At 50.5% G+C, this 20,770-nt stretch overlaps 1 protein-coding gene across 1 annotated transcript in view; it reads left to right on the plus strand.

Moving 5' to 3' along the window:
- The window catches only part of SAPCD1 (suppressor APC domain containing 1), a 30,152-nt gene extending 22,413 nt beyond the window's left edge, over positions 1 to 7,739 (plus strand). Inside the window, exons 3-6 of the mRNA XM_075322510.1 lie at positions 1,633 to 1,767; positions 1,896 to 1,994; positions 4,903 to 4,986; positions 7,223 to 7,739. Of these exons, the coding sequence (XP_075178625.1) occupies positions 1,633 to 1,767; positions 1,896 to 1,994; positions 4,903 to 4,986; positions 7,223 to 7,327 (423 nt within the window). The 3' untranslated portion in view covers positions 7,328 to 7,739. The remainder of the gene's footprint in view (positions 1 to 1,632; positions 1,768 to 1,895; positions 1,995 to 4,902; positions 4,987 to 7,222) is intronic.
- The last annotated feature ends 13,031 nt before the right edge of the window (positions 7,740 to 20,770 follow it).

Raw genomic sequence — 20,770 nt, forward strand, 5'->3', positions numbered from 1 at the left:
ACAAAGACTGTATGGAGACTGTGAGGCCACAAAGACTGTATGGAGACTGTGAGGCCACAAAGACTGTATGGAGACTGTGAGGCCACAAAGACTGTATGGAGACTGAGGCCACAAAGACTGTATAGAGACTGTGAGGCCACAAAGACTGTATGGAGACTGTGAGGCCACAAAGACTGTATGGAGACTGTGAGGCCACAAAGACTGTATGGAGACTGTGAGGCCACAAAGACTGTATGGAGACTGAGGCCACAAAGACTGTATAGAGACTGTGAGGTCACAAAGACTGTATGGAGACTGTGAGGCCACAAAGACTGTATAGGGACTGTGAGGCCACAAAGACTGTATGGGGACTGTGAAGCCACAAAGACTGTATGGGTACTGTGAAGCCACAAAGACTGTATGGGGACTGTGAAGCCACAAAGACTGTAAGGGGACTGTGAAGCCACAAAGACTGTATGGGTACTGTGAAGCCACAAAGACTGTATGGGGACTGTGAAGCCACAAAGACTGTATGGGGACTGTGAGGCCACAAAGACTGTATGGAGACTGTGAGGCCACAAAGACTGTATGGAGACTGAGGCCACAAAGACTGTATGGAGACTGTATGGGGACTGTGAAGCCACAAAGACTGTATGGGGACTGTGAAGCCACAAAGACTGTATGGGGACTGTGAGGCCACAAAGACTGTATGGGGACTGTGAGGCCACAAAGACTGTATGGGGACTGTGAGGCCACAAAGACTGTATGGGGACTGTGAGGCCACAAAGACTGTATGGGGACTGTGAGGCCATAAAGACTGTATGGGGACTGTGAAGCCACAAAGACTGTATGGGGACTGTGAAGCCACAAAGACTGTATGGGGACTGTGAGGCCACAAAGACTGTATGGGGACTGTGAGGCCACAAAGACTGTATGGGGACTGTGAGGCCACAAAGACTGTATGGGGACTGTGAGGCCACAAAGACTGTATGGGGACTGTGAGGCCACAAAGACTGTATGGGGACTGTGAGGCCACAAAGACTGTATGGGGACTGTGAGGCCACAAAGACTGAATGGGGACTGTGAGGCCACAAAGACTGAATGGGGACTGTGAGGCCACAAAGACTGTATGGGGACTGTGAGGCCACAAAGACTGTATGGGGACTGTGAGGCCACAAAGACTGTATGGGGACTGTGAAGCCACAAAGACTGTATGGGGACTGTGAAGCCACAAAGACTGTATGGGGACTGTGAGGCCACAAAGACTGTATGGGGACTGTGAGGCCACAAAGACTGTATGGGGACTGTGAGGCCACAGACTGTATGGAGACTGAGGCCACAAAGACTGTATGGAGACTGTGAGGCCACAAAGACTGTATGAAGGCCGATAATGTTACTAAAGATTGTGCAACCACGTATCAGCATTGAGCTGGTATATGAATTATATATTTCCTCTATCTATAATATTATTGCTGTTTGTTTCTGTTTTAATAAGGATTTCATTGGCCAGTCTGTAGACTCCTGACACTGTTATTCCTCCTGACGGTCCCTTGTGTTTTCCTATTTCTCCGTAGGACATTCCGCCTCCGCCCGGTCACTCCCTGTTGTGTAATGTCACATGGAGTTGTAAAAACTCTTTATTTTCTCCTACAGTTGCGTCGTATGAAAGAATTGGAGCAGGAGCGAGACGCTTTGCTCGACGGTGTCCAACTGGTGGACCGGGCCCGAGACTGGTACAGGGAGCGCCTGCAGGAGTCCGAGCAGCAGAGGGACTGGCCGGGAACCCTGGTATGGAGAGCGCCAAATATTGTATGAGATGATGGACTCGCACCAATTATATTTCCCCATGCCATGTACCTCATGCCCAGTAGATTGGTACTGAATTAACTTGACAAAATGTTGCTTCTTCTGCCTAGGACCAAATCCCACCGCCTCCTCTCCTCGGCTCCACGGTTTTGGTGCAGATCCAAGAAGTCAACAGATTCTTGAGTGACCTCATCTCACCTCCAGAAAAGGTGGCAGACTCTAATTCTTACTTGTGGTCCTGTCACTTCCCGTAAATATATATATATATGTGTTACTTGGTATAAATGCCGCTGTTCTCCTGAATCTGATGTTGTTTTTCTTCTATTTGTGCAACTTTCCATTCCTGAGATGTGGCCTCCTCTTACCTGTATACACTGAAGAGCAAAAGGGTAACAATGTTTTGAATTTTTGACTTTCAGGCTCCATATCTCACCATCCACTACAGCTTTGAGCGTGACACGACCTTCATTTTATAGACAATCATCTTGGCTATCTCATACATAAATTTGACTTGCAGCTATTTAACATATGATGAGTTATGCAGATTCTTGTCATGTCACTGCATTGTTACTGTTTTGCTCCTGGTGGTGGAAAAATCTTTTTCTTCCTGTATACTACAAATTACAACCTGTTCTCACATTCCCAATAGCTCAGTGTGTTATTATGTGGATTCCCAAGCTAAAGGTCACTGGTTCAAACCGAGGAGCACCCATGAAGATTTCCCGAGAAAAGGGAAAACAGCATCATCCAGCTCATCGATAGCAGTATCTCGGCCCAAAAAATTGCCAAACGGCATCATGTAAGGCCATGACAGTTAGAAAAATCCAAAATAAAGTCCATTCATCGATTGAAAAGCCAAGAGGTGACGTCCAGGCAAAATATTGGAGTCAACAAGTCGCTCATCACAAGATCTATCAGTTCTGGAGACACCCGGCAGTGGAGGCGGCTCGTCTGCTTCATAATAGTGAGATCACAGACGTCCATGGAAGAACCGAGCGACGCGTGTTACACAAGTCTGGAATAGTGTCCCGAAAAAAGGGAAGAAGCCTCAACTTCAATATCCTCATAAGAAGCGTCATCAAAAAAGTACAAAATGTGGACAGTAGAAGATTGGAAACGGGATTTGGAGTAATGAGTCAATAGACTGCTCTGATGGGTGCAAATAGGTCTGGAAGAACCAAGGGAAAAAGGGCGAACGGATTGAGAATTTTAAGTAATTGTCAAGTTCAGTGGAGGAAGCCTGATGATATGGGGGTTGATTCATAGCCCAAGGCGTTGGATACTTGACCAGGATGGATGGTGGCCTCAATGCTGAGCTATATGTGAGTCCTACAAGACGAGTTATTTCATACACTCGAGTATTATGGGTATGAAAAGGACGACATAGTGTTCAAGCAGGACTACGACATGAAGCATACGGTGAGATTGGGGAAGAAATGGTTCAATGACAATGAAGTAGAGGAGCTGGATTGTCCCCACAGTCCCCAGACCTCAACCCAATCCAACACTTGTGGGCAGAGTTGAAGAAAAATACTTTTTCTAGGAACACAAAAGGCCCTTTTCTCTCAAATGTCGTTCACAAATTTGTCTGAATCTGTGTTAGTGATCACTTCTCCTGTGTGGCATAGCGAGATGCTTATTAGATAGCATGATTATTGCACAGGTGCGCCTTAGGCCACAATAAAAGGCCATTCTAATATGTGCAGTTTTACATTATTGGGTTGTGAGGCCGGTTGGATGTTCTGCCAAATTCTCTAAAACATCTTTGGAGACGGCTTTATGGTAGAAAAATGAACATTCGGTTATTGAGCAACAGCTCTAATGAACATTCCTGCAGTTAGCAGCCAAGTGCACACTCCATCAAAACATACGACATCTGTGGCATTGTTCTGTGTGATAAAACTGCACATTGTCGAGTCGCCTTTTATTGTGGACATCCTAAGGCACACCTGTGCAATAATCATGCCGGCCAGCTTAAGGCACACCTGTGCAATAATCATGCTGGCTAGACTAAGGCACACCTGTGCAATAATCATGCTGACCAGTCTAAGGCGTACCTGTGCAATAATCAAGCTGACCAGTCTAAGGCGTACCTTTGCAATAATCATGCTGGCCAGCCTAAGGCGTACTTGTGCAATAATCATGCTGGCCAGCCTAAGGCGTACCTATGCAATAATTATGCTGGCCAGCCTAAGCGTACTTGTGCAATAATCATGTTGGTCAGCCTAAGGCGTACTTGTGCAATAATCATGCACAGCCTAAGGTGCACCTGTGCAATAATCATGCTGTCTAATCAGCATCTTGATATGTCACACCTGTGAGGTGGATGGATTATCTCTGCAGAGGAGAAGTGAGCACTAACACAGATTTAGACAAATTTGTAAACAATATTTGGTAGAAAAAGGCCTTTGTGAACATAGAAAAAGTCTTAAATCTTTTGAGTTCGGCTCATGACAAAATGGGAGCAAAAAGAAAAGTGTTGTGTATAGATTTTTGTTTAGTGTATATATGAGATAGCCAATATGATTGTCTATAAATGAAGGACGTCTCATGCTCAAAGCTGTAGTGAATGGTGAGATATGGAGCCTGAAATTCAAAAGCTCAAAACATTGTTACCCTTTTGCTTGTCAGTGTCTAGCTCTATTCTTTTCAACAAAGTGGGCGTAGCTCCCATCGCTTCTGAACAGGGGTCATCTTGAGGGTCACGCCCACTTGGCTATCAAGACTAGATTTATGTACACGGAAGAGGAGGGCACATCTCAGGAATGGAGGAAATCAGGGACAAAAAAACAACAATGCCGGATTCAGGAGAACAGCAACATTTGCACCTGGTTAAAGTATTACATATTTATGGTAAGTTGCAGGGCCTCTTATAAAGGGGTATTCCCATGGCATAAGCCATAAATGCATATCCCATCTTGGGGACCCTCACCCCAGGAGATCAGTGGTGCCATTGAAGACTATTGCAGCTATGACCACAGCTGGGAGGTGGGACCTATTCTATCACAGATTTATCCTGTGGATAGGTTTACACTGCTGCCCTGTTTTCCCCCATGCTTTATACTGCAGCTCTATGTGCTCACACATCTTGACCATACATAATCTTTGTATTTGTAGGTCAGTCGGAGACAAGCCCCTTACTCAACCAAACATCCTGACCCCGTCACCACTCTGAAGTACCAGAACCAACTGCTGACCAGGGTGAGTAAGCGGTGGGCCCAAATTCTGGGTGTAAACAGGGCAGGACGGCATTATAGTAACTCTATACAGTAAAGGTTTACCTACTAAGGGAGGACATAACCGTAAAAGTCTACCTACTAAGGGGGGACATAACAGTAAACGTTTACCTACTAATGGAGGACATAACAGTAAAAGTTTACCTACTAAGGGAGGACATAGCAGTAAAAGTTTACCTACTAAGGGAGGACATGACAGTAAAAGTCTACCTACTAAGGGAGGACATGACAGTAAAAGTCTACCTACTAAGGGAGGACATGACAGTAAGAGTCTACCTACTAAGAGAGGACATAACAGTAAATGTTTACCTACTAAGGGAGGACATAACAGTAAACGTTTACCCACTAAAGGAGGACATAACAGTAAACGTTTACCTACTACTGGAGGACATAACAGTAAACGTTTACCTACTAAAGGAGGACATAACCGTAAAAGTTTACCTACTAAGGGAGAACATAGCAGTAAAAGTTTACCTACTAAGGGAGGACATGACAGTAAAAGTCTACCTACTAAGGGAGGACATGACAGTAAAAGTCTACCTACTAAGGGAGGACATGACAGTAAAAGTCTACCTACTAAGAGAGGACATAACAGTAAATGTTTACCTACTAAGTGAGGACATAACAGTAAACGTTTACCTACTAAGGGAGGACATAACAGTAAACATTTACCCACTAAAGGAGGACATAACAGTAAACGTTTACCTACTACTGGAGGACATAACAGTAAAAGTTTACCTACTAAGGGAGGACATGACAGTAATTGTTTACCTACTAAGGGAGGACATAACAGTAAAAGTTTACCTACTAAGGGAGGACATAACGATCAGTACAATAGTTGGGATTTTCGATGCCACATATAAGTCGCGTGGCTGTAACATTATTTCCACATTCTTTACTTCTTTTTGTGTGGGTTTAACTTTTTTAAACCTTTTATTTATTAGCATTTTTTTAAATTTTTTATAGTGTTTGATAACATTTGAAATTTTTACAGAAAAAAAAATCCATTAAATAGAAATTATATTTTATTTTTATATTAAAAATAAATGTTATATTAAATATTCTCCAATAATTCCTTCACAATCTGCTCCGTTTCTCCTAGAGATCAAGCTACTTTTTTTTTTATCATTTAGTTAATTTTCATTTTTAGTTTTTTTTTCTTTATATGTTGTCAAAATAGCAGTTTTTTCATACACCATTATGACGGCAACTACCATAGCCACTCCAGTTACTGGAGAAAACCCTCCCTGACTGAGAATCAGCAGCATGATTACATAACAAAAGTCATGTGATCGCCGTGACCAATAGAGAGACAGTGGGGCAGATTAATGACAAATGTCTTTGTTGACCATAGGACCCAATCAGAGCGCAGCTTTCATTTTTCAAGAGCAGAATGTGAAATGAAAGCTGCGCTGTGATTGGTTACTATGGGTGTCAGAGACAATTTTAGTTTTTTTTATCTTAGTTTTTATAATTTTTCTTCCAATTACTGTGCTATTTATGTCCCTTTAACGACGTCTGTATAAAGCTTTATTGTCTTTTTGTGTAAAAATTGGGTGTTTCCATATGTTTTTGTGGCCTTGATTGAGCGTATTGGGTGGGGCTTAAAATAAATAATAGTTTTAATGTTGGGGGGTATGATTAAGGGCTTAAAGGGTATCATGCTTATTGCCCCTGTTAAAGGGAACCTCCACTATGAGAGTTAAAGGGGACCTATCACCAAGACCATTTTTGCACTTATTTTATTCCCGCCGCTCTCCTGAGATTTCCGTTTCTTGTTTTTTTTCAATCGGCCATGTGGTTCCAGAGATATGGGGCTTTTTGTCCTTACAAGGGGGGCGTGTCGCACAGGATCTTCGAGAGGTGTGGCTTTAGACAGCTCTGCCACGCCCCTTTAGTAAAGACCAAATAATAAAAGCACTACATAAAAAGGCCCATATCTCTGGAACCGTGTATCGGATTTAAGAAAAATAAAAACTGGAATAGTCAGGGGAGTAGTGGGAATAAAATAAAAGCAAATCCTGGACATTTTTCACCTGGTGGTAGATGCCCTTTAAAGGGGCAGGTTTGCAGTTCTCTGCACAGATGGGTGATTGGGGATATGCACGTCCAGGGAAAGCACAGAATTAGTGCGGATCCTACAGATCTAATGGGAAGTGTAGAAGATGACCCTGTCCTGACAGACGTATGTGTCCTTACAGGAACTCTCCATGCAGAATGAAAGGATATGGAAGCTGCAGAGAGAGAATGAGGCGCTGTACAGAGAGCTGGAAGAGCGGCAGATACACAGAGCCACCTTCATCTGACACTGGATACGACGGCTGTGCTGGAGGACTGCGAATGCTGCGACCGTTCATGGTGGACATGACACCATCCGGCCATCAGCTTCTATAGTGGCCAACATCTGATCTGCTGTCCTGTACTGTAATATAGGGGCCCGCAGAGCATCTCTTCTCGCCCGACAAGGGCCCTGCAGACTGTCACTAGCAGCAGAGACTTGAGGATGTATCTGCAGAGTATCACCGCCTGCCTGCAATATTCTGTGTGCGCAGACCTGCTCCTTCTGTGTGACTCTGGGGCCACGTACAGTGGGCTATGTGTAGCCCCCCTATGGTTTGTACTAGAAATATAATGACTGGGATGATTTGTGATATGTGATGAAAATAAAGACCAGGAAGATTCCAGGGACCGGTGTGACCTGACCTGGTGGGTCCCGAGGATCATGTGTGTTATTTGTTCCTTGTAGAAAAAGGTTCTGCCCCCGCCATCATCCACCCTGACCCTCCTGTCCCACATTGGCCATACACTTGGGGTTCTCCATTACTGCCAGAAGCGGTCAGATTCTGGGAGGATCGTCGCTCGCCACCCCATGGGTATCGTGTTCCAGGCGCAGCGTCACACATCGTAGTGTTGGTCGGTCCAATTTACCTGGAATAGCCTAATGTTGAAATTAGGTTTATATGTTAAGTGATTCTTTTTTTAATATTTCCATGATTCTATATCTATCACAAGTACAAGGTCCCTGATAACAGAAATCTGTCCACACCGAGCACTAGGCCGAATACTAGACTCGGACTTCCTTTCCTTTTCTGGCTCTGACCCTACTGGCCCTGACCCTACTGGCCCTGATCCTACTGGCTTTGATCCTACTGGCTCTAACCCTGCTGGCTTTGATCCTACTGACTCTGACCCTGCTGGCTTGTACTGAAGAGTGTTCTGCTCATGGTACAAGAAAGGAGATACTTGCTCATCAGACGTTCATCCTCATCAGATGCAGCACTCGTAGCTTGTGGACTGGCCGGACATCAAGCAAATTGGATAATTCCCATCACATAATCCATCGTTTTGGCAAAACGGTAACTTGGTACCAAGACGCGTTAACGTTCAAAACGCGAAGGATTTCATCATTGTCTATGTGGATACTTATTATTACAAAATAAAAAAAGTCACCATGTTAAAGAAACGCTGGGTTGTGTGACGGAAATGATCCATTTACCTTTTCTGCCCATGCTCTGATGTGAGCAAAGGTCATAAGGGGAGAGGGGGAGAGCTGTGACATGACTTATGGTGAATGGTAAATCTACTATACACGGGAGATCAAAATTAGAGAACAATGTCTAATCATTTGCCTTTTTCAGAAACAATGTAATCTACATTGATGAACATTTGAAGGTTTTTTGTAAGGGGTGCACCATGCCACTAGAACAGGGTTTTACAAAAGATCCAAAATTTAACAACATAAGGCTAGGTACAGCAGGCAGGTACGGGCTGCCCCCAACCCACAGCTGCCTATTTGTACCCGGCTGGGAGCCAAAAATATAGAGAAGCCCTTTTTTTTTTAATTATTTCATGAATTTCATGAAATAATTAAAAAAAAAAAATGACGTGAGCTTTGCCTAATTTTTGTGTCCAGCCGGGTACAACTAGGCAGCTGGGGATTGGAATCCACAGTGCAGGGTGCCCATGCTTTCTGGGCACCCCGCCTGCGAATTGCAGTCCGCAGCCACCCCAGAAAATGGCGCTTTCATAGAAGCGCCATCTTCTGGCGCTGTATCCAACTCTTCCAGCTGCCCTGATGCCGGGTGGCTCACTGGGTAATAATGGGGTTAGGGCTAGCTGTATATTATCAGCTGGCCCTAAGCCCGACATTCATGGTGTCATGCCAATATTAGACATGGCCACCATGAATTTCTAGTAAAAATAAAAAAGCCACAACACAGAAAAATATTTTTATTAGAAATAAAACACAACACAATTAGTGACTCCATCTTTATTGAAAAAAAGCACCCCCCTCCGCAGTAATCCTGGGTCAGGGTCCCGCGCCGTCCAATCCGGATCCAATATCATCTGATCGGTTTGCTGGAAGGCAAAGCGATCAGATGATGTGTCAGGTTCTAGGGGCTGAAGCACATCACACATCAGCTGATTGTATAAAGAAGGGAATTTTGTTACTTACCGTAAATTCCTTTTCTTCTAGCTCCTATTGGGAGACCCAGACGATTGGGTGTATAGCTACTGCCTCCGGAGGCCACACAAAGCATTACACTAAAAAGTGTAAGGCCCCTCCCCTTCTGGCTATACACCCCCCGTGGGATCACGGGCTGCTCAGTTTTAGTGCTAAAGCAAGAAGGAGGAAAGCCAATAACTGGTTTAAACAAATTCACTCCGAAGTAACATCGGAGAACTGAAAACCGTTCAACATGAACAACATGTGTACCCGAAAAAACCAAAAATCCCGAAGGAAACAGGGCGGGTGCTGGGTCTCCCAATAGGAGCTAGAAGAAAAGGAATTTACGGTAAGTAACAAAATTCCCTTCTTCTTCGGCGCTCCATTGGGAGACCCAGACGATTGGGACGTCCAAAAGCAGTCCCTGGGTGGGTAAAGAAATACCTCATGTTAGAGCTGCAAAGACAGCCCTCCCCTACGGGGGGGCAACTGCCGCCTGCAGGACTCTTCTACCTAGGCTGGCGTCCGCCGAAGCATAGGTATGCACCTGATAATGTTTGGTGAAAGTGTGCAAACTCGACCAGGTAGCTGCCTGGCACACCTGTTGAGCCGTGGCCTGGTGTCGTAATGCCCAGGACGCACCCACAGCTCTGGTAGAATGGGCCTTCAGCCCTGATGGAACCGGAAGCCCAGCAGAACGGTAGGCTTCAAGAATTGGTTCTTTGATCCATCGAGCCAGGGTGGATTTGGAAGCCTGCGACCCTTTGCGCTTACCAGCGACAAGGACAAAGAGTGCATCCGAGCGGCGCAGAGGCGCCGTGCGGGAAATGTAGATTCTGAGTGCTCTCACCAGATCCAACAAATGTAAATCCCTTTCATACCGATGAACCGGATGAGGACAAAAGGATGGTAAGAAGATATCCTGATTAAGATGAAACGAGGATACCACCTTAGGGAGAAACTCCTGAATGGGGCGCAGCACTACCTTGTCCTGGTGGAATACCAGGAAGGGAGCCTTAGATGACAGCGCTGCTAGCTCAGACACTCTCCGAAGAGACGTGATCGCTACCAGAAAGGCCACTTTCTGTGATAGTCGAGAAAGTGAAACATCCCTCAGAGGCTCGAAGGGCGGCTTCTGGAGAGCAACTAGTACCCTGTTGAGATCCCATGGATCTAACGGCCGCTTGTACGGGGGAACGATATGACAAACCCCCTGCAGGAACGTGCGCACCTTAGGAAGTTGTGCTAGACGCTTCTGAAAAAACACGGATAGCGCCGAGACTTGCCCTTTCAGGGAGCCGAGCGACAAGCCCTTTTCTAACCCAGATTGCAGGAAAGAAAGAAAAGTAGGCAATGCAAATGGCCAGGGAGACACTCCCTGAGCCGAGCACCAGGATAAGAATATCTTCCACGTTCTGTGGTAGATCTTAGCAGACGTGGGCTTCCTAGCCTGTCTCATGGTGGCAACAACCCCTTGAGATAATCCTGAAGACGCTAGGATCCAGGACTCAATGGCCACACAGTCAGGTTCAGGGCCGCAGAATTCAGATGGAAAAACGGCCCTTGGGACAGTAGGTCTGGCCGGTCTGGTAGTGCCCACGGTCGGCCGACCGTGAGATGCCACAGATCCGGGTACCACGACCTCCTCGGCCAGTCTGGGGCGACGAGTATGACGCGGCTGCAATCGGATCTTATCTTGCGTAGCACTCTGGGCAAGAGTGCCAGAGGTGGAAACACATAAGGGAGCCGGAACTGCGACCAATCTTGCACTAGGGCGTCTGCCGCTAGAGCTCTTTGATCGCGAGACCGCGCCATGAAGGCCGGAACTTTGTTGTTGTGCCGAGACGCCATTAGGTCGACGTCCGGCACCCCCCAGCGGCGACAGATTTCCTGAAACACGTCCGGGTGAAGGGACCATTCCCCTGCGTCCATGCCCTGGCGACTGAGGAAGTCTGCTTCCCAGTTTTCTACGCCCGGGATGTGAACTGCGGATATGGTGGATGCTCTGTCCTCCACCCACATCAGAATCCGCCGGACTTCCTGGAAGGCTTGCCGACTGCGTGTCCCTCCTTGGTGGTTGATGTATGCCACCGCTGTGGAATTGTCCGACTGAATTCGGATCTGCTTTCCTTCCAGCCACTGCTGGAAGGCTAGTAGGGCAAGATACACTGCCCTGATTTCCAGAACATTGATCTGAAGGGTGGACTCCTGCTGAGTCCACGTACCCTGAGCTCTGTGGTGGAGAAAAACTGCTCCCCACCCTGACAGGCTCGCGTCTGTCGTGACCACTGCCCAGGATGGGGGTAGGAAGGACCTTCCCTGTGATAATGAGGTGGGAAGAAGCCACCACTGCAGGGAATCCTTGGCCGACTGGGAAAGAGAGACTTTCCTGTCCAGGGACGTTGACTTTCCGTCCCATTGGCGGAGAATGTCCCATTGAAGTGGGCGCAGATGAAACTGTGCAAACGGGACTGCCTCCATTGCCGCCACCATCTTCCCTAGGAAGTGCATGAGGCGTCTTAAGGAGTGCGACTGACCGTGAAGGAGAGACTGCACCCCTGTCTGTAGTGAACGCTGCTTGTCCAGCGGAAGCTTCACTATCGCTGGCAGAGTATGAAACTCCATGCCAAGATACGTTAGTGATTGGGTCGGTGACAGATTTGACTTTGCAAAGTTGATGATCCACCCGAAAGTCTGGAGAGTCTCCAGCGCAACAGTCAGGCTGAGTTGGCATGCCTCTTGAGAAGGTGCCTTGACCAGAAGATCGTCTAAGTACGGGATCACCGAGTGTCCCTGAGAGTGCAAGACTGCTACCAGTGCCGCCATGACCTTGGTGAAAACCCGTGGGGCTGTCGCCAGACCAAATGGCAGAGCTACGAACTGAAGATGGTCGTCTCCTATCACGAAGCGTAGAAAACGCTGGTGCTCTGGAGCAATCGGCACGTGGAGATAAGCATCTTTGATGTCTATTGATGCTAGGAAATCTTGGGACATTGAGGCAATGACGGAGCGGAGGGATTCCATCCGGAACCGCCTGGTTTTCACATGCTTGTTGAGCAGTTTTAGGTCCAGAACAGGACGGAAAGAGCCGTCCTTTTTTGGAACCACGAAGAGATTGGAGTAAAAACCTTGCCCTTGTTCCTGAAGAGGAACAGGGACCACCACTCCTTCTGCTCTTAGTGAGCCCACCGCCTGCAGAAGGGCATCTGCTCGGTCGGGATGTGGGGAAGTTCTGAAGAACCGAGGCGGAGGACGAGAACTGAACTCTATCCTGTACCCGTGAGACAAAATGTCTGTTACCCACCGGTCCTTGACCTGTGGCAGCCAAATGTCGCAAAAGCGTGAGAGCCTGCCCCCGACCGAGGATGCGGAGAGAGGAGGCCGAAAGTCATGAGGCAGCCGCCTTGGAAGCGGTTCCTCCGGTTGCTTTCTTTGGGCGTGATTGAGCCCGCCAGGAATCTGAGTTCCTTTGGTCCTTCTGAGTCCCTTTGGACGAGGAGAATTGGGCCCTGCCCGAGCCTCGAAAGGACCGAAACCTCGACTGTCCCCTCCTCTGTTGAGGTTTGCTTGATCTGGGCTGGGGTAAGGAAGAGTCCTTACCCTTGGACTGTTTAATGATCTCAGCCAATTGCTCACCAAACAGTCTATCTACAGATAGTGGCAAGCTGGTTAAACATTTTTTGGAAGCAGAATCCGCTTTCCATTCCTTTAACCACAAGGCTCTGCGCAAAACTACAGAGTTGGCGGACGCCATTGAGGTCCGGCTCGTAGAGTCCAGGACTGCATTGATAGCGTAGGTCGCAAACGCAGACATTTGCGTCGTCAAGGACGCCACTTGCGGCACTGCTGGACGTAAGATAGAGTCCACCTGTGCCAGACCAGCTGAAATAGCTTGGAGTGCCCACATGGCCGCGAATGCAGGAGCAAACGACGCGCCGATAGCTTCATAGACAGATTTCAACCAAAGGTCCATCTGTCTGTCATTGGGATCTTTAAGTGAAGCCCCATCTTCCACTGCAACTATGGATCTAGCCGCAAGCCTGGAGATTGGGGGATCCACCTTTGGACACTGGGTCCAGCGTTTGACCACGTCAGGGGGAAAGGGATAACGTGTATCCTTAAGACGTTTGGGAAACGCTTGTCTGGATAAGTATGGTGTTTCTGCACTGATTCTCTGAAGTCAGAGTGGTCCAGAAAAGTACTCAATTTACGCTTTGGATATCTGAAATGGAATTTCTCCTGCTGGGCAGCTGCCTCCTCTGCAGAAGGGGCTGGGGGAGAAATATCCAACAGCCTATTGATGGCCGCTATAAGGTCATTTACCATGGCGTCACCATCAGGCGTATCCAGATTGAGTGCGGTCTCAGGATTGGACTCCTGATCACCCCCCTCTGTCTCATCATACAGAGACTCTTCTCGCTGAGACCCTGACCAGCGTGATGACGTAGAGGGTCTCTCCCAGCGAGCTCGCTTAGGCTGCCTGGGACTGTCATCCGAGTCAGAGCCATCAGCCTGTGATGCCAGGGACCCCCTTGGAGCACGGATAAGTTCCAACTGAGGGGGACCAGGGAGCATTGACTCAGCAGTGCCCATGGTCTGGGTAACTGGCCTGGACTGCAAGGTTTCCAGTATCTTTGTCATAGTCACAGACATCTTATCAGCGAAAACTGCAAACTCTGTCCCCGTCACCGGGGCAGGGTTCACCGGTGTCTCTGCCTGGGTCACTACTATCATAGACTCCGGCTGCCGAAGCGGCACAGGGATCGAACATTGCACACAATGGGGGTCCTTGGAACCTGCCGGTAGATCAGCCCCACATGCGGTACACGCCTCGTATACAGCCCGTGCCTTGGCACCCTTGCGTTTTGCGGATGACATGTTGTTGTCTCCTTTAGAGCAGTATAGGGTATACAGCCAAGAAGCGACCGCAGTGCAATATGTATATATATATATATATGGCACAGTAAAAGTACACCAATAACAACACTGTGGCACTAGTGGGGCCAGCACATATGTGCCGCTTACCGCCCGCTGAAAAGCGGGTGTGTGGTCGCCAAAATCCCTTGTCTGGGTCTCCCAGAGCCTGTGTCCGTTCTCCAGCCAGACTGCATGCAGGAATGGCTGCCGGCGTCCTGTGGAGAGGGGCGGGCCCTGGGCGTATACAGACAAAGTGCGGGAAACATGCGTCCCACTGTGCCCAGTGAGAGGGCTGGAGCATGTAAATAAGGCTCCAGCCCTCGGCGCTGCCTATTGCACAGCGTCTCTCCCCTTCCCTGATTGACAGGGTGGGGGCGGGAACGAAGCGGAGCTAGGCCGCAAAAGCCGGGGACTAAATTTATAAGCGCCGCCGTCGTAAAAGCACGGTCGGCGCTAAGTCCCCGGCGCACCACAAGTCTCAGCCGCGCCGCCGCTCTAGGGGCGGTCGGCGCAGTAGTTCCCAACCATAAAGTCACTCAGTTAAGCTGCAGTGACACGACCCCAGCGCTACTGTCCCCGGCGCACTAGCACAGCCAGCAAGTCTGGAGTGTGCCTGTGCCTGTCTGAACGGGGACACAGAGTACCTGAATGTTGCAGGGCCTTGTCCCTGAACGGTACCCAGCTCCGTATCCAGCAGGTTCTATGGGTCTGTGGATGGAGCCCGGTGTTACGGGGGGACCGGCAGATTAGGACCAGGGGGTATATATCCTAATCGCCAGTCGGGGCCCACCGTGCTCCAGATGACAAAGGAGCTGCTGGCACCTGAGGGTTAGGCGGAGACTATAGAGCTGGATGGCTCTGAGAAATCCCAGGAACTCTGGGAACCGGTCACGTGTGTTGGGACACGTCAGACCGGACGACAACCCGATTAGCGTTTTGGTGCACCTAGCGCTACACCAACCACGTGTGCAGGAAACACGTCAGGCCGGGTGGTAACCAGGTAGCGTCGACCGGAAGACCGCCACGAAAGCGCCCTGTCGGCCACGTGTGTAGGACACGTCAGGCCGAGCGGTCCTCCGATTAGCGTTTCTGGCCACCTCTCGACTGGCCACGTGTGTGTAGGACACGTCAGGCCAGATGGGTACACCAGTAGCGTTGACCGGGAAGCCGAGGAGGCTAAGGAACACCCTGTTAACTCCACAGGGGTCCTGGGGTACGCTGTCCGTGCGCGTAGGGGGCACAACCGGACAGGTGGCGCAGCAGGTGCGTTGTCCGTGTGCGTAGGGGACACAATCGGACAGGTGGCGCAGCAGGTGCGTTGTCCGTGTGCGTAGGGGCACAATCGGACAGGTGGCGCAGCAGGTGCGTTGTCCGTGTGCGTAGGGAGCACAATCGGAAAGGTGGCGCAGCAGGTGCGTTGTCCGTGTGCGTAGGGGGCACAATCGGACAGGAAGCACAGCAGCCGCAGCCCAGTTAACGCCACTGGGCTGCTATAGCAAGACTGGAACGGCAGGAGGGAAGCACGGCGCCTGACCCTGATGTGCCGAGCCACGAATCTTGGCGTGACAGGCACCGTTCGCCTAACCCTACCTACCGCTTCCCAACATAGGCTTATGCCGCAATGAGGCTCTAACATGGAGGTGTGCTCTGACTGAGCAAATGTGAAGACTGCGCACCTCCATGTTGTCTCCAGCCCCTTTTATAACCTGGGTCCGCCCCAAACCCAGGGTGGAACCACCAAGGTCCAATAGCAGAGTGCCATGTCATCAGTGACGTCACATGCGACCTATCTGGAACCGCCACGTCATTGATGACCTCATGGCAGCCACGCCCCAAACACTTCACCAGTCATCGTCTGACGACCAATACTGAGGTGCCAGATCATAGGGGCGGGCCTCTGTGAGCCAGTCCGGAGTTGCCACGTCATCAGGACACCTGACACCCTCTGCCCTATCAGGACCTGCCACCTCACGGACATGCTCAGTGAGGTCCTTACCGGACCTAGCCTCTGATGCATTAAGTGCCTGAGCATGCTCAGTAACCTGAGCCACAGGCTTAGAAAGCAGACTATCAGTTTGAGCATGCTCAGTAGCCTGAACTGAGGACTTAGTCTCAGACATAACACAAACAGGCTGAGCATGCTCACTAGGCAAAACACCGGGCTTAAACTCGGGCTGGGGTAAATCGGCGCACGCATGCGCACTAGCCGCCTCTCCACACTTAGACGTGGTGGAAGGAACAGCCAACTGGACGACCCGAGGCACGGCCAAGAACGGCAGCCGCCGCCTGGGCGCAACAGGAACCGCAGCAGGCTGCTTGCGGCTATGGCGGCGCCGGTTCGTAACAGTACCCCCCCCTCTAGCGGCCCTCCCACTCGAATGGTCTATAGTCGCCACAGATACCACTGAGCGATGGGCGGAAGATGGAGACATGCAGTGGGAGCTACAAGACTCGCTCCACCGCGTAATCACCCCAGACGACCAGTCGATATGTGGGGAATGTTGCTTCAACCAAGGAATACCCAGCAGAATATCATCTGCACCCTTAGGGAGAACCAGAAATGAAATTCCCTCCCTATGCCCAGATGACATGGCAAGGGTAATAGGCACTGTCCGCTGGTGAATTACCTTGGGCAACAAGGACCCATCCAATACACGGACTCTCACTGGCCTTGACATTTGCACCAGTGGGATGGCATGCCGCCGGGCAAAAGAGGAGGAGATGAAACTATCCCCAGCACCTGTGTCCACACTTGCCCTTGTGGACCATGTTGACCCCTTAAAGGAAATGGACGCGGGAAACGTCACCCTAATGGATGACGCAGAGTCCAGTCTACCTTCAGCTATGGTCACCAATCGTGGTCGCTTACCCTGACGCTTTGGGCAACGGTTGGCATAATGACCATACTGCCCACAAGCGAAACAGGAAATGCCCTTGCGACTCGAAGACCTAGCAACACCAACCCTAGAGATGTCCATAGGGACAGAGATGTCCTCTAAGGGAGGTGCAGTAGGAGAGACCACTACAGTGGCTGAACGACCCTCTGACCTGCGCTCCAGCTGACGTTCGGAGGTACGCAGGTCAATGCGGGTAGCCAGAGTCATGAGGCCCTCAAGGGTAGTTGGTACCTCACGCGACGCTAATGCGTCCTTCACGTGCGAGGCTAATCCCCTCCAGAACAGTGGAATGAGAGTCCTCTCTGACCACCCCAGTTCTGCAGCAAGTGTCCTGAAACTCACAGCATATTGACTTGAGGAGGTACGCCCCTGCTCCAAAGTCAGTAGCTGTAGGGCCGAGTCGTGAGTGACCTGAGGCCCCAGGAACACTTGTCGCAAGGACTCCAAAAACTCCTTAGAGTCCTGTACTATGGGGTCATTCCTCTCCCACAATGGTGTAGCCCACTCCAGTGCTCTATCAGAGAGCAAGGAGATGATAAACCCCACCTTCGACCTCTCTGTAGGAAACCGTGCAGCCAACAGCTCTAGATGGACTGAGCACTGGTTCACGAATCCCCTACATGCCTTGCTGTTCCCCGTAAACTTGTTGGGCAGCGAGAGGTGAGGGAGGGTTGGAGTAGGCTTGGCGACGGACACCATTGCAGCCACTTGAGCCACCACATCATCCATATCAGCAGCAAGAACAGACTTCTCCAGAGACCTCACTCTGGCATCAAGCTGCAGCATGAACTGACGTAGCTGCTCCATCTCCGCCATGCCAGCCAGACCCTGGCGCAGTCTTACTGTTACGGGGGGACCGGCAGATTAGGACCAGGGGGTATATATCCTAATCGCCAGTCGGGGCCCACCGTGCTCCAGATGACAAAGGAGCTGCTGGCACCTGAGGGTTAGGCGGAGACTATAGAGCTGGATGGCTCTGAGAAATCCCAGGAACTCTGGGAACCGGTCACGTGTGTTGGGACACGTCAGACCGGACGACAACCCGATTAGCGTTTTGGTGCACCTAGCGCTACACCAACCACGTGTGCAGGAAACACGTCAGGCCGGGTGGTAACCAGGTAGCGTCGACCGGAAGACCGCCACGAAAGCGCCCTGTCGGCCACGTGTGTAGGACACGTCAGGCCGAGCGGTCCTCCGATTAGCGTTTCTGGCCACCTCTCGACTGGCCACGTGTGTGTAGGACACGTCAGGCCAGATGGGTACACCAGTAGCGTTGACCGGGAAGCCGAGGAGGCTAAGGAACACCCTGTTAACTCCACAGGGGTCCTGGGGTACGCTGTCCGTGCGCGTAGGGGGCACAATCGGACAGGTGGCGCAGCAGGTGCGTTGTCCGTGTGCGTAGGGGCACAATCGGACAGGTGGCGCAGCAGGTGCGTTGTCCGTGTGCGTAGGGAGCACAATCGGAAAGGTGGCGCAGCAGGTGCGTTGTCCGTGTGCGTAGGGGGCACAATCGGACAGGAAGCACAGCAGCCGCAGCCCAGTTAACGCCACTGGGCTGCTATAGCAAGACTGGAACGGCAGGAGGGAAGCACGGCGCCTGACCCTGATGTGCCGAGCCACGAATCTTGGCGTGACAGGCACCGTTCGCCTAACCCTACCTACCGCTTCCCAACATAGGCTTATGCCGCAATGAGGCTCTAACATGGAGGTGTGCTCTGACTGAGCAAATGTGAAGACTGCGCACCTCCATGTTGTCTCCAGCCCCTTTTATAACCTGGGTCCGCCCCAAACCCAGGGTGGAACCACCAAGGTCCAATAGCAGAGTGCCATGTCATCAGTGACGTCACATGCGACCTATCTGGAACCGCCACGTCATTGATGACCTCATGGCAGCCACGCCCCAAACACTTCACCAGTCATCGTCTGACGACCAATACTGAGGTGCCAGATCATAGGGGCGGGCCTCTGTGAGCCAGTCCGGAGTTGCCACGTCATCAGGACACCTGACACCCTCTGCCCTATCAGGACCTGCCACCTCACGGACATGCTCAGTGAGGTCCTTACCGGACCTAGCCTCTGATGCACTAAGTGCCTGAGCATGCTCAGTAACCTGAGCCACAGGCTTAGAAAGCAGACTATCAGTTTGAGCATGCTCAGTAGCCTGAACTGAGGACTTAGTCTCAGACATAACACAAACAGGCTGAGCATGCTCACTAGGCAAAACACCGGGCTTAAACTCGGGCTGGGGTAAATCGGCGCACGCATGCGCACTAGCCGCCTCTCCACACTTAGACGTGGTGGAAGGAACAGCCAACTGGACGACCCGAGGCACGGCCAAGAACGGCAGCCGCCGCCTGGGCGCAACAGGAACCGCAGCAGGCTGCTTGCGGCTATGGCGGCGCCGGTTCGTAACACCCGGCCTCAGGGCTTGGGGGCCGGTAAGATCCCACTTCCTCAGAGCCCCTCAGGGGGATGGGGAAGGAAAGCAGCATGTGGGCTCCAGCCTCCGTACCCACAATGGGTACCTCAACCTTAACAAACACCGCCAAAAGGAATGGGGTGAGAAGGGAGCATGCTGGGAGCCCTATATGGGCCCTCTTTTCTTCCATCCGATATAGTCAGCAGCTACTGCTGACTAAAACAGTGGAGCTATGCGTGGATGTCTGACCTCCTTCGCACAAAGCTTGAAAACTGAGCAGCCCGTGATCCCACGGGGGGTGTATAGCCAGAAGGGGAGGGGCCTTACACTTTTTAGTGTAATGCTTTGTGTGGCCTCCGGAGGCAGTAGCTATACACCCAATCGTCTGGGTCTCCCAATGGAGCGCCGAAGAAAGCCGTTTATACAATCAGCAGATGCATCGGTGCAAAAGAAAAAAAAAAAAACTCACTTATGTGCTGATTACCGGCAGCTCCTGGAGCGACTGGAGGAGTCTGATCCCGTCCGATCGCTGCAGCAGCTGCCGGTAATCAGGGATGAAGTCTCCTGACGCATCCACTGATAGGTAAACCAGCTGGCCGCTGGCGTCAGCCCGAGACTTACAATCAGCTGATGCGTCAGGTGACTGCATCAGGTGATCCATCGCCAGGTCCTGCATCCTGCAGGCATACGTACCCGGGGAGACTGCACACACCCGGAGCGGCGGTACCGGGAGCGGACATGGCACCGGGAGGCTGCAGACAGGTGAGTATGATTTTTTTTTTTTTCTACTGTTCACTTTTGATTTAGCAGCCACTTCCACCTTCCGCCCGTACATGACACAGCACGGCAGCATACATGCACAGGACTGGAGGTGGAAGCGGCGGTGACGGTACCGGGAGGATTCACGCTTCTGTGCTTACTGACAGAAGGAATCCTCTTCCTGTACACGTCACTTTACTACCCACCTCCTGCGTTTATAGCTGCGTTTATAGCTGCGCTTTTGCTCTTAGAAACGCAGCAAAATGCACCAAAACGCAGCTAGAATAACAATTTGCGTTTCTCATTGCGT

This window comes from Anomaloglossus baeobatrachus, chromosome 9, assembly GCF_048569485.1.
Source record: "Anomaloglossus baeobatrachus isolate aAnoBae1 chromosome 9, aAnoBae1.hap1, whole genome shotgun sequence".
Classification (NCBI taxonomy): Eukaryota; Metazoa; Chordata; class Amphibia; order Anura; family Aromobatidae; genus Anomaloglossus; species Anomaloglossus baeobatrachus.